At 40.5% G+C, this 15,004-nt stretch overlaps 1 protein-coding gene across 2 annotated transcripts in view; it reads right to left on the bottom strand.

Annotated features, from left to right (window-relative positions):
• Positions 1-15,004, bottom strand: part of Map2k4 (mitogen-activated protein kinase kinase 4) — a 132,222-nt gene that overhangs the window by 85,443 nt on the left and 31,775 nt on the right. For both annotated transcript variants that reach the window (XM_027954057.2, XM_071603013.1), the window contains one exon: positions 14,069-14,171. In XM_027954057.2, coding sequence (XP_027809858.1) covers positions 14,069-14,171 — 103 coding nt within the window. The remainder of the gene's footprint in view (positions 1-14,068; positions 14,172-15,004) is intronic.

A 15,004-nucleotide genomic window follows, 5' to 3' on the forward strand; every position in this document is an offset into this window, starting at 1 on the left:
GCAACTCATTCATTTCTCCAAATAAGTATTCCAGAATAAACATCCACTACCTCAACTATAAAAATCAAGTCAGAAATTTATATCCCTGAATTGTGAGGAGTAGGAGGCCACAGAATAAGTTCAACCACTCCTATTACCTCTGCCACCTCGTTGAGAAATGCTTCCCCAATAAATAGCAGCTGGCTTATGAAACTGTACCACAACCATCCAGGGAACTAACATAGACTGGATACCACTAAACTTACAACTTTCAGAAGTACAATAATACAAGCTTTAAAATATTATTCACAGAGCAGTATTATTCTCTATAGTCAAAAGGTGGAAACAACCCAAATGTCCAACAACAAATGAATAGCTAAACAAAATATTACACATATATACAAAAAATATTTACCCTTTAAAAAGGAGGGAAACCCTAATATATGGTGCAACATGAAAGAACCTTGAAGACATTGTGCTGAATGAAATAAACCAAGCACAAAAGAACAAATACTGTTATGATTCCATTAGGTGAGAAATATTAAGTTCAGTGGTCCATTTTCAGAATACAGCATTTATCCTTAATTGGGATGTAAGATCCAATTGTAGCCATTGGATCTCTCTCTCATCCCCCTCACAACTCCCCAACTGACTATATAAAATAGTGACTGTCCCTATTCTAATTCAATTCTATAATCTTTCCTTTGCCTGCCCCAATTTTAAAATCAGATTATAATTCCAAACTCTTCCTTATCAGGGCAAGGCGCAGTGCTGTGTTAGGGATAAAAGCAGGCAGACTGCCCGTCCTAGTGTGCTTGCTAGCCAAGTTCAGTAGCACACCCTTTTGGCAGAAGTAAAGTTTGCCTTACCCACCCACTTCCAAGCATGTTTGATTTTTTGCAGCACCTTGATATTTCTCAGAGTTAGGTAACCAGAGTACTCAAATTCATAGAAACATAAAGTAGAATGATGATTAGCAGGTTCCAGGGACGAAAGACAAAAGATTATATGAGGGGTAGAGTTTCAGTATGAGAAGATGCAAAAGTTCTGGATATGAATAGGAGTGATGGAATACACAACAACGTCAAAGTACTTAATGCCAAGGAACTATAGTCTTAAAATGATTTACATGAAAAAAAAAATATATATATATATCACAAAAAGAAAGGGGGAAAAAAAGGCAGGCCAAATAAGCCCTCCTTCACACACACACAAAAAAAAAAAAATCCACAGATTCAACAAATTTGGGTTTTAAAACATCAATTAACTTGTACCTACAAATATTTATACCATTACTACTACTCTAAGTGCTCCGCCACAGAAACATAGAAATTCCACATTTTGCCACAATTGTTTCAAAAAAACTTCAGAGATGAAAAAAAAAACCTGTCTAGTTTATATACACTAATTATTTTTATACTTAGAAATATACCAGAGATGTCTTGAGGACTATTTTGAAGGAAAAAAGTAGACAAGATTACAGTCCTCTCCTGGCTCACAGTCACAGCAGTCCTTCCATGAACTCTTTCCTGAGACTTCATATGAAGAAAAGTAGTACAAAAATAGCTTATTTCATTCATATTCTTGCTCTCTCTCTCATCCCCCTCACAACTCCCCAACTGACTACATAAAATAGTGACTGTCCCTATTCTAATTCAATTCTTAATTTGAGATCAGAGTTAAATGACAGCCAAGGTCATAGAGATAGTGACAATGCTGGGATAGAAACAAGGATTCCTACATTTCTAAAGTTTTCACAATTTAAACAACAATGTCTAGACAATTCATAATTACTCTTCTACCTTTTAAGATATAGCTTTACTAAGTAGTTTATCATAGAATTTAGAAGATTAGTGATTACTGGAGACTTTAAAACTACTCCTAGATGTTCTATAGCACAACTTGTGTCTTTGTTCAAATGTAATAAATATGACATCCTGTAATCCTCTTGCCCCTTAAACTTAAAAAGTGGTTCCAAAATATTTAAGAGTCAAAATATATCTGTACTCATCATCATTTATTTCCTGTGTTAACTTTTAAACTAGTGTTTCTTCTTGCTTGATGATTCTGATAAGCCATAAAGATAAATGGGCTGATCATTCAGAAAAACAACTATGTGCATTTTTAAGGATTCAGTACACCGACAGTATTCAACCATTATTCATCATGATAAAAACAGAATTTAACAGAAGATTTACTTCTGTGTGTCAAATTTATGTACTGAACATGATTTTAGCATAAACCAGCCACATTTATAAGAACATCAAAAAGATTTATATGCTAATGCAATCCAAATCTGATAAAAATTTAAAAGGTAGCCATACATTTTTTTCTTTGATCTTCCTTTGTACTTCTTGGTTAAACATCTTAATCTTTTGTTTTAAGACCCAAAATGTGGTGAGCCGCTTCTGCCGTTTCTGCAGACTATGGTCGCCATTACGAGATGGCGCTGGCTCCGCTGTGGTATGTGACAAACAACTCCTTATCTGAGAGAGTTGGCACATGATTTTTCATCACCCTGTGAGAGAGTTCCACGCGGCAGCTTTGCATTGGGGCTTGGGATGCTTTATTAAGGCTGGGAGGGCATCCGGGAGGAGGAGAAGAAGAAAGAATAATAAATATCAAGGGCCCGAATAAAACTACTGAGAGAAGATTTCGGAGTTGCGTCTTCCTTGCGGGCAAGGGGTCGCGACAAGTGGTGCCGAAACCCGGGAAAATCAGAACTCTCAGTAGTCAGGGGTGGTGCACCGGTTAGTCCCAGGTAAGTGGGATCCGCGATCAAAGCGGGGTCAGTCCCCAGGTAAGGGGGATCCGCGTTCAAAGCGGGGTCAGTCCCCAGGTAAGGGGGATCCGCGATTAAAGCGGGGTTAGTCCCAGGTAAGTGGGATACGCGAAGAAAGCGAGGCAGCTCCTCTGTCTGTAATGAAAGAGGAAGCCTTGCATTTTATTGCAGCCGCGCCGTGTACTTTTGCGTCTACTTTCGCTTTTGCTTTCTGTGTCTCTTTCGCTGTGTCAGTGTGTTTTTGTTGTCTGTATTTTTTTTGTCGTTGTGTCATGGGTGCCACATCTTCAAGTCCGCTTCTTCTGGCCCTAGATGGCCTGTTACGTTCCAAGGGACTGGAAGTGAAGCATAGTACACTACAGAGATTTTTACAAAAGGTAGATATCGCTGCACCGTGGTTTGCATTTTCGGGCAGCCTTACTGCGCCTAGTTGGGATAAATTAGGCAAAGATCTTGATTTTGCATCTGAGCACGGCATGTTAGAGGGTGGGGTGATACCCCTTTGGAAAATGGTCCGTGGTTGCCTTACGGATGGCAGATGCCAGGAAGCACTTGCTAAAGGACAGGAGGTTTTAGAGCGATTACATGAGGAAAAGTCGGAGACGACAGAAAGCGAAGTGACTCGAGAAGAGGGGAGTGTGCGGAACATGACACGGGGGAGGAGACGGTTGTATCCAGATCTCAGTACGCTGCGTACACCCCCATGCGAAAGTGGGTCAGAGGAGGAGGAGGATGAGGAGGAAGAGCTCGGGAGGCTGTCTTGTCAGCTAGGGAGTTTAGCTACAAAAAAAGGGAACAAAAAGAAACAGGAGCTCAGGAAAAACGATCCCCCGGATCCACCGCCGTATGGTGGGGGCACTTCGGGGAGAGCTTTCCATGCCCAAACATGGAGGGCTGTTCACGCTGAGATGGGTCTTGCTTATCCAGTTTTTCAGGATGACAACAGGGGAAGAGTCCATGAACCCTTAGATTTTAAAATTGTAAAGACCCTGGCGGAGTCTGTGCGCACTTATGGGGTGGATGCCGCTTTCACACTGACTCAGGTGGAGAATCTATCTAGATACTGTATGACTCCCTCTGATTGGGCTAGCCTTGTTCGGGCTTGCGTTTCCCTGGGTAAATATCTGGACTGGAGAGCATTCGTGCTAGAGGGCGCAATAGAGCAGGCCGCCCAAAACCATGCGGCGGGACATCCCCATTGGGACAAGGATATGCTCTTAGGGCAGGGTAGATTTGCAAATCAACAGACAGGATTTCCTCTTGAGGCATATGATCAAATTAACAACATTTGCATTCGGGCATGGAAGTCGCTTCCAAATAGAGGAGAGGTGTCTGGTAATTTGACCAAGATTCTACAAGGCCCTACAGAACCCTTTTCAGATTTTGTAGCAAGGATGGTGGATGCCGCTGGAAAGATTTTTGGGGATCCTGATAGAGCCATGCCCCTTATCAAGCAATTGGTCTTTGAGCAGTGCACTAAGGAATGTAAAGCAGCAATCACTCCTTATAAAAATAAGGGCATAGAAGCATGGATGAAAGTGTGTAGAGAGATTGGAGGACCTTTAACTAATGCAGGTCTTGCAGCTGCTGTCCTTCGGATGGCAAAAGGGGGCAGTCCTGGTGCCGGAACATGCTTCCATTGTGGTCAACCTGGTCATTTCAGACGTGAATGTCCTAAAAAAGATAATTTTACTGGACCCCCTCGCGGTGGCCCTTCCAATGGCCTTCGTCAACCGGGGCTGTGTCCAAAATGTAAAAAGGGAAAGCATTGGGCAAAAGAGTGTAGATCAGTGTGGGACATCTATGGACAGCCTGTTTCAGCTGGGCCAAAAAACGGCCGAAGGGGCCCCCGACCTCAGGGCCCACAAATATATGGGGCAATGGAGAATGTCACACCCAGACCCGAGACATGGCCATCTCTACGCCATCCCATGAGACGCGGAGAGCCACTACAGGTGCCGCGGGATTGGACCTCTGTTCCACCTCTAGACTCGTACTAACACCTAAGATGGGAGTCCAATTGGTGGAAACTAAATTCAAAGGACCTTTACCACCTGGCACTGTAGGCTTGCTAATTGGACGTGCATCCTCTATATTACAAGGTCTTCATGTCTTTCCTGGAGTCATTAGTCCTGATACTGTAGGATCAGTAAAGGTTATGGTGGAAGCTCCAAAGGGTATTGTGTCCATTTCCCCAGGAGACCGGATTGCTCAATTGCTAATTCTACCCAGTCTGCATACCCGCTTTCCTGCTGATTCCTTTTCAAGGACAAGTGATGAGATTGGAGTCACTGGAGGGAATTCTGTTTATTTGTCCTTAGATATGAATGACCGTCCTACTTTAACCTTAACCATAGAAGGCAAATCAATTTTGGGATTGCTAGATACTGGAGCAGATCGTAGTATAATAGCACAAAAGGACTGGTCAAAGGGGTGGCCGGTGCAGCTCTCAGATCAATCACTAAGAGGTTTGGGATATGCCCAGGCCCCTCAAATCAGCTGTAGACATCTATCTTGGAAGGACCCAGAAGGACACAATGGCACCTTTCAGCCTTATGTACTTGATTTACCTATCTCTTTATGGGGTCGTGATCTGATGAAAGACATGGGGTTTACTCTTAGTAATGACTATTCTCCGGTGTCTCAACAGATTATGCAAAATATGGGGTATAGGCCAGGTCTAGGACTAGGAAAACACCTACAGGGGTGTAGGCTTCCTGTGCAAGGTCATCAAAAGCTTAACAGATTTGGTCTGGGTTTTTCCTAGGGGCCACTGGGGCTCAAATACCCATAACATGGCTCACCGAGGAGCCTGTTTGGGTGCCTCAGTGGCCTCTTCCCTCGGTTAAATTGGCAGCGGCCCATAATTTAATCAAAGAACAACTAAACTTGGGCCACATCCAACCTTCTACTTCCCCATGGAATACTCCCATATTTGTTATTAGGAAAAAATCAGGAAAGTGGCGCCTACTACATGATTTACGAGCAGTTAATGCTCAAATGCAACTTATGGGGCCCATTCAAAGAGGGCTACCTCTGCTCTCCTCTATTCCTCAGGGCTGGCATATTATTGCTATTGACATTAAAGACTGTTTCTTTTCTATTCCTTTGCATCCTAAAGACTCACAACGTTTTGCTTTCACCCTTCCCTCGTGTAACCACGAGGAGCCAGATCTTAGGTTTGAGTGGGTAGTGTTGCTACAGGGAATGGCTAATAGTCCCACGATGTGCCAGATGTATGTGGGGAAGGCACTTGCACCTCTCAGACGTAAGTATCCCTTCATCAGGATTATTCATTATATGGATGATGTGTTATTGGCCGCTAAATTAGAGCAGATAGTTAATGAGGCCTATAAAGACTTAGTAAAGCTGTTAGCTCAATATGGGCTACATATTGCACCTGAAAAGGTTCAAACGGGGAATTCTATTGAGTATTTGGGAGCAATAATTGGGTATGATAAACTAAAACCACAAAAAATCACCATAAGAACTCAAGATCTCCAAACTCTGAATGATTTTCAAAAACTGTTGGGAGATATTAATTGGATAAGGGGATATTTACATATTCCTAATGGTGTGCTCCAGCCTTTGTATGCTACCCTTAAGGGTGATCCAGATCTTGCTTCTCCTCGTAGCCTCACTAAAGAGGCTAGAGCGGCCCTTATAACAGTAGAAGAAGCTATACAACATGCTACTCTATGCAGGCTCCAAAGTGATAAATCTTTCCAATTATGTGTGCTTGCCACTATGCGGCAGCCTACTGGAGTACTGTGGCAAGATGGGCCTTTACTATGGATCCATCCACATATATCCCCAGGAAAATCTTTAGAATACTATCCTGACGCTGTTGCAGCGTTAGCACTTAAAGGGATTCACCAAAGCATTCAATTTTTTGGACAATCACCTTCTTCTCTTATTATACCCTATACTAAGGCTCAACTTAATGTTTTGTGTGCTACTCTAGACAACTGGGCTATTCTATGTTGCTCGTTTCAAGGGGCTATTGATAATCATTACCCTTCCCATCCATTACTCCATTTTGTTAAAGAACATCCCATCATTTTCCCTAAGGTAACTTCACCCAATCCAATTCCGGGGGCTGTTAATATTTTCACTGATGGTTCCAAGTCTGGAATGGGAGCTTATGTAATTAATGATTCTCCCCCTGTTCAGCATCAATTTGCTCCTGGTAATCCACAATGGGTTGAACTGCAAATTGTTATTGAGGTTTTTAAACAGTGTTCTTTTCCTTTTAATCTTATCTCGGACTCCATTTATGTGGTACAAGCACTCAAAGTCCTGGAGGCCGTGGGAGCTATTAGTAATGCCCATAATGTATCTGCTTACTTTAATCAGCTTCAACAACTTATCTGTAGCCGCACTGCTCCCTTTTATCCAATGCACATACGGGCTCATACTTCTCTTCCTGGTCCGTTATCACAGGGTAATGCCTGTGCGGACTCAGCCACTAGAGGCCAGTTGATATGCTTGGCTTCCTCCTTACAGGGGGCTAAATTATTTCACCAAAATTTCCATGTTAATGCTTTAACGCTGCGCAGGCGTTTTTCCATTTCAAGAGCGGATGCTCGTCAGATAGTATTACAATGTCCCCATTGTGTCACATTTCTTCATCCCCCTACTTATGGAGTGAACCCACGGGGATTAAAACCATTGGTTGTCTGGCAAATGGATGTGACGCACATACCTGACTTTGGTAACCTCAAGTATGTACATGTTTCTGTTGATACGTGCTCTGGAGTTATTCATGCCTCTGCTTTGTCGGGAGAGAAGGCACGTAATGTTATCACTCATTGCCTAGAAGCATGGGCAGCATGGGGTGCTCCTGCATCCCTTAAGACTGATAATGGACCTGCTTATACTGGCAGACAATTTACATCCTTTTGTTCTACCATGGGAGTGCAACTTACTCATGGTCTGCCTTACAATCCTCAAGGACAAGGCATTGTTGAGCGTGCTCATCGCACTTTAAAGGAAACTTTACAAAAACAAAAAGGGGGAATAGGAGCTGAACACACTCCTAAAGAACGCCTGTCCTTAGCTCTCTTTACCATTAATTTTTTAAATTTGGATATTCATGGTCGCTCTGTGGCTGATAGACATGTGTCCCCTCAGCCCTCTGTGATTGGTTATGTTAAGTGGAAGGATGTTCTTACAGGCCAATGGAACGGCCCCGACCCCGTGCTGACATGGGCACGAGGATCTGTATGTGTTTTTCCCCAGGATCGCACGGAGCCGTTGTGGGTCCCTGAACGCCTGACAAGAAGAGTCTTGACATCAACCGACCAGCAACAAGAGATACCACAGCAACCCTGTGATGAGGATCTTCACTCTGCTACGTGCTCTGGTTCTGGTGCTGGTGCCGATGGCACAGACGACACCAATGCAGTGGTGGGCAGTGGCACGGGCTTGGCCAATGCCGATGCCGGTTCATGGTAGTTCTAGTGTCCTCCCCACTCTTTTCTCTACCTCATGTGAGATGTCTGCTCCCTGTGCCTCTCCTAGAGGGGACGTGGAAAGCATTTTTAATCGATCTCAGGTTAATCTCACAGGAGTTTTTTGTTTCAGCCTTGGAAACGCTAATTGCATTAGCCTTAGGACCAAAAATCTGACTAACTGGGAGGACCCATTGCGGTCCAAGCAGGTCTCAGGGAGTATTATTAATGCTGTACTGAGCCAAGTAGTTTCGGGGAAGCAATCAGGTTCAGGGACCCCTGTAAATAGCTCTGCTTTAAACATAACTACCTTGGCCATGATCTCCAAGGTACTAATCCCAGTGCCTCCTTCTTCTAATAGTACTTACAATGCCACTCATTTCAAGGCCTCTCCTTACTGTACCCCTAATCTTGGTTTCCCTCCAACATTTACGCCTTGTCAGGATCATTCTTGGGAGAAACTTCAAGTTACTAAGGGTTTCTCCTTTTCCCCCTCTCTTAAGAGGTATGTTTATAATTTTAACCATAGTGCCAACTCCTCTACAGGAGTAGGTTGGTCCTGGTTTCAATGGCTGATTTCCAATGAGAAGGGGGCTTCAGCTGATATTTCTGCATTGGCTCAATTGCTAGGAGCCAAAACCTGGCTGGCTAATGTTTCTGGCACTGTTAGGAAAAGTGAACGAGGTAATAGGCTCACATCTGTTTCGCTCAACTCTTTGCTACATAATGCTACATTGCCTCCTGCAATGGTCTGCGTCCAATCCCCGTTCTTGCTCCTTTTGGCTAACAATACCTCGTCGGGGATGCTGGATTGTTCTAGTGTTACCTGTCTCTTATCTGAGTGTTGGAATGGTTCTTGGACTGTAGCAGTGGTTATGAAAATTCCAACCTTTGTCCCAATCCCAGTCACTGCGGACCCAGATAAATTCCCCATTGTTGAGCTACTTAGAGTCCGTAGAGATTTTGGAATTACGGCAGCTATAGTGACAGCTGTGGCAGTGTCTGCTGCTGCAGCAGTTACAGCTGGAGTAGCCATGGCCAGTCAAGTACAAACTGCTGCCACCATTAATCAAGTTGTTCAACAAACTTCCACTATACTTGAATCCCAAAATTCAATTAATCAACATATTTTGTCAGGGATTTTAGCTGCCAACCAAAGGATAGATTTACTTCAAGCTCAGGTAGAAGAATTGGCTGACTTAGTGCTTTTGGGTTGTGTTGACCAACGTGCACATTTATGTATAACCTCTGTCAGATTTAATGATTCCAGAAATGCCTCCCGCATCATCGGGGAATATCTATCCGGAACCTGGTCCTTGGCAGCAGAAAACTTGATCCAGTCTCAACTAACTCAGATTGCTGTCTTGAACAGTACCCGTGTCGAACCAGTGACTTTGGGTCAATTCACCGATTGGATATCTTCTGCTTTTTCCTTCTTCAAAGAGTGGGTGGGAGTAGGCATTTTTGGTGCAATGTGTTGCTTCAGTGTTATACTTTGTTTGTGGTTTCTCTGTCGCCTTAAAACTCGCCATGCACAAGAAAAGGCTATGATCATACAAGCTCTTGCAGCTTTAGAAAATGGCAACTCACCTCAAGTCTGGCTTGCGCATCTTAAACAGTAAACCTTTGTCATGGTCGTTGCACCCCAAGTTATTATAACATTGCACTGGGATCGACATGACTTTCCTTGTTATTCTCTTAGTGTTGGAAAGCCCTTGCACTCTGCTGGTCTTGCTGCCATTGCACGCAGATGGGTTTCCACACTAGTGCTTTACTATCGCTTTAAAGTCCGTGCCTTTCTTTCAGGGTGCTGTCAACTTGTTTGTCATTAATACAGCCACAGTTCAGCCTCAGCTATCCCCCTTCGTCCACCATCGTCACGATACAGGATGCGAGGCAAGGCACTGCACTTGAGTGATCCTTGACGTGGACCTCAAGGAGAGCATGTCCTATTGCATGCGGGTTAGACGCGTCCACGCCCCGCCCCACGAAAAAAGGCGTCGGCTGATATGGCCTCGGATCTGGGGAAGGGCCCTCCTTAGGACTGAGCCATACTATGCAGCCACTTCTGCACAGTGGGATAGGACCTCTACTCTCGCCTGTATTGTTTTAATAAAACAGAAAGGGGGAACTGTGGTGAGCCGCTTCTGCCGTTTCTGCAGACTATGGTCGCCATTACGAGATGGCGCTGGCTCCGCTGTGGTATGTGACAAACAACTCCTTATCTGAGAGAGTTGGCACATGATTTTTCATCACCCTGTGAGAGAGTTCCACGCGGCAGCTTTGCATTGGGGCTTGGGATGCTTTATTAAGGCTGGGAGGGCATCCGGGAGGAGGAGAAGAAGAAAGAATAATAAATATCAAGGGCCCGAATAAAACTACTGAGAGAAGATTTCGGAGTTGCGTCTTCCTTGCGGGCAAGGGGTCGCGACACCAAAAGGCAAAATATTAACAACTGTTAAATCTAGGTAGTAGGTATAAGAGTTATCTTTTATAATACTAATTTTCTATGTTAGAAATATTTATAATTTTAACCAATTATAATTAAAAATCAAAATTTTTAGCTGGACATTGTGGCACAGGCTTATAATCCCAGTGCTCAGAAGATTGAGGCAGGAGGATCACAAGTTAGAGGACAACCTCAGCAACTTAGCAAGGGGCCCTGAGCAACTCAGTGAGACCTTAATCTCAAAATTGTAAAAAATTACTAAGGGCTGGGGGTAAAGCTCAGTAGTAAAGACTTCTAGATGCAATCCCCAGTACCCCTAAGCTCCCCCCTCCAAAAAAAACTTTTGTTTTTGTTTTTTGGTGGTACTAGGGAATGAACCTAGGGCCTAACACATATTAGGCAAATGTATTACCACTGAGCTACATCCCCAGCACCCCAAATGAACTCTAAATTAGAGAGGATTCAAAGTAAAAGAAATGAAGGTTTAGAATCTAAAGAGTTTATTATAATTATTTCTAAAGAAAGGTCTAGTCTGTGCCACATTTTCTCTTCACCTTCCCTCCAAAGTGAAAAGTGAGCATAATTCTAAAGAAAACAAACACATCTGGGGAAAATACTGGCCCTACTTAATCTGGTATTTTGAATATTCCAGTTCTAACAGCAGCCATCTCTCAACTATTCACAGAAAAGTAAAGTCAAGCCTATCAAGTGAAGATCCATAATCAGAGCTTCCAATCAATAAATAATCAAGACTTACAAGATACGGGGGGAGCATTAAAGAGAAAGACAGAGATGCAAGAAAAATGAGCCCCTGAGGAAACAGATAATCCAGAGGACAGTTAAAATTCCCTACTTTGCATCCATAAATTAAGAATAGGATACTAAGAAAAAGCTACAATCAATCCCTGAAATTTAAGAGCTTGACAAAACAGAATATTCTATAGAAGGGTCAAAAAATTAAAAAAAAACATCTCCCAGGATATAGAACAAGAAAACAAAGAGAAAAATAAAAAAGAAAAGGAAAAATAAAATTTAAAAAAACACAAGGAATTTAGACAACCCAACATTCAAATAAGTCAGGTTTCAGGAAAAGATCATAGGAAAAACATAAAGGAATAAACCAAAAGGAAAGCAGTAAAAATTTTCTCAGAAACACAGATACTTGAATCTTTAAAAAGCATTCATCATATACACAGAAAGATGACCCATACCTAGGCATATCCTCTTATAATTTTAGAATACCATTTATAAAGAAACAATGCTAAAAGCGCCAATTAGAGAAAGAAATAGGTCATCTGTAACTAACATCTCTACTACAATTAACTAGAGCTACATGATTCCCAAAACATATTGCACTTAGACTCAACAGAAAGCCATTCTCTATTTTTTCCACCTATCCTTTCCCGTCTTTCAAAATTCCATTCAAATCTTGCTCCTCTATGAAACTTTTCACTACAAAACTTACAAAGTGATCTTACCCACCCCTTGTACCTTTCACTTGACATTCAATCAGCATTTTTATGCCTCAATTCTTGAATTGCTGTAACCTCTTGCATTTTCATTAAACTGTTGGTTTTCAGAAACTAAGGATGCTATTCGTGAATTTTTTTTTTTTTTAGTCTTTCAAAGGATCGCTGCACCCAGGAAAAATCAAATGTGAAATGGATCTGAAACTAGTTCCTGGACATATCTTAACATCATTAGTTATTTCTTTTTCCTAAAGTCATGAACAAATTTACATTTAGTTCCATAACAAAATGTTCACAGAAATTATAAGAGGAAAAACACATAAATAGCAAGAGATATCTTACTTCAATGCTCCCACAAACTGCAAGTTAGGATTTCTAATTGCAAAGTACTATCCTAAACAGCGATCAACAAAGAGAACAAAGAACACCTTACAGAAGGTGCTGGGGAGGTGGCATCTACTATGTATATACCTCCTACGTAATAAAACAATTATAGTTGACCAATGTCAATGCCAGTAGTTGTCTACTCCTGATCCAGATCCATAGATCTAAGTAATTATATAATTCCAACAAAGTCTAGGTCTAAATTTTTACATACCAGAGTCAAGTTCTAAAGATTCTGTCATAAGGTAAAAGTACCTATTACCATGTCCTCCCAAACGTTTAACAGTTGTTGAGAAAAAATTGGAAAACATAGGAGGTTATAAATTATTATAAATCACTAGTTTAGATAAATAAAACTCAACTCTTTTTAGAAAAAAATTTACCCTATATTTACTTGTTTAAAAAAAAAAAAAACTAAAAGAGGAGATTTTTTTCTACAAATTCTCCATAAATCAAGAAACTTCTGAGGGAAGAGTACAATATGTAAATGTTTCCCTAGTTATAAATCCAAGTTAGGTTGTCTCTTCTATTCAAAGGTCTTAAAAAAAAGAGAGAGAGATAGATCTATTAAGTTTATTGGTACTTCAAGTATGTGGTTTAGCTAGTAAATAGCAAGAGATATCTTTAAGAATTAGTTCTATATGAGCCTTCACTAGAAATCCTAGGAAATGAAGGAGGAGGAGATCCTTCTAAGAGCACTTCCTTGCTACTGGAGCTCTTACTAATTAAAAAGTACTATGTTTCCTTACTCAATATAGACCTCACCTGATGTTTCAAAGAAGGAAAGAAGGCTGGGGCTTTAGCTGAGCTCTGACAAGAAATCTAATTATGAAAACTAGCCTAATAAAATTGACAGAATTCTTAGTCAAATAATTTGTTATATGCAGCTTTCATTTAATCTATCCTTTGTTCTAAGGCTACAGGTGAAAGCATAAGTATGTACAAACACATACGCACCCCTCCCTTCTAGACATTGCTATTCTAAATATAGTTCTGAAGGCAAATAACTGATGTTTCTAATAATATTTTCAGTGAGATGCTACAATATCAATTCTATTTTTAATTAAAAATATTCAGTGAATAAATTTTTTTAAATCACTGACATCTGTATAATTATATCATTCTTTCAATTTGCCATGACATGGAAAATCTTGGAGAAATTTAGCTTATTAAGAATGGTAATCTATTACCAGGTGAATGGTAAGGATTTACACAGGTACAGGACAGATAAATTTCCTAAATATATATTGCCATTTAACTGGAAATCTAGAAGGAAAAAGACAAATAATACTCTCAGAGAGTTTAATAAGCTAACAATGAATCTAAATCTTTAGCTCTTTTTTCCCAAGTAAACTTTTTAAAAAAGGAAAATCATGTTTATCAACTTAAGACAACAGAATCCATAACTTTATACTTAAGTTGAAGCAGTAATATTTCAAATGGTCCATTAATATAATGGAAACACCAACCCCTCAGCTCAAAAAAATTCATAAAATCCAATAACTTTAAAACCTTAAGTTGAGCTTTTTATTTGATTACCGAGAATACTCACATGTGTGGGTTTTGGACTCCTGTAGTATTGGGATTCAGAGTAAACCTTGTTGTGGATTTGACAGGTGGATTTGCAAAATTCAACTTCAGTGCTTTGCGTTTACCTAAGAAATAACAAATAAAAAGTGAAAGTTTCAAGTACCATAAAACAGGTACTATTCTGAGGGTATAAGAAACTTATACTAAAAAGGCAGAAATAAACACTTGCTTTAAAAAATAATCAATGCAGAATAATATTCTGAAAGGCAACAAAGAATTTCTCAGAATTAAGAAAAAGCAAATAAAAATTATCTAATGGTGTTACTAACCACAATCACTCACTATGCTACATGCATCAGGTAATGATGTTCAGTGCTTCAAGTTTACACTGTTCAGAAGTAATAACACTTTCGCAAAGAAAAATAATAGTTGCTGTAAGAATCATTTATTTCAGCAGATAAACTGTAAAATATTACCACCTCTCAGTGTTATAATTTAATGCCTTCAACTTAATAAAAATCATTTTCCCTTATGTTTAATATAAACAACTGAGTAAGGAATATTAAGAATTCTGCAACCAAAAAGAGCTAAAAGGATCATGGTACAGTCAACTTCCAAGTTAATAACACAGGTATTCCAAATACTTATTTTCATAAATCAGTTTATTTGGGATCAGAAGGGAATAGATAGCAATATTTTTATTATACAAAGCCAGGAAATGCAGGTACTATTTTTATACATTTATATATGTGTGTGTATACATATATATATACATATATAAATTTATAGATACAGAGCTATCCTGGGTTTTAAATTTTATTTTATTTTTTTTTTTTTTTTGCTAGTACTGAGGACTGAACCCAGAGGTGCAGCTACCACAGAGTTACACTTCCAGCCTTTTTCATTATTATTTTTTTAATTTTGAGACAGGATCTCACAAAATTGCCCAGTTTGGTCT

This window comes from Marmota flaviventris, chromosome 17 (genome assembly GCF_047511675.1).
Source record: "Marmota flaviventris isolate mMarFla1 chromosome 17, mMarFla1.hap1, whole genome shotgun sequence".
Lineage (NCBI taxonomy): Eukaryota > Metazoa > Chordata > Mammalia > Rodentia > Sciuridae > Marmota > Marmota flaviventris.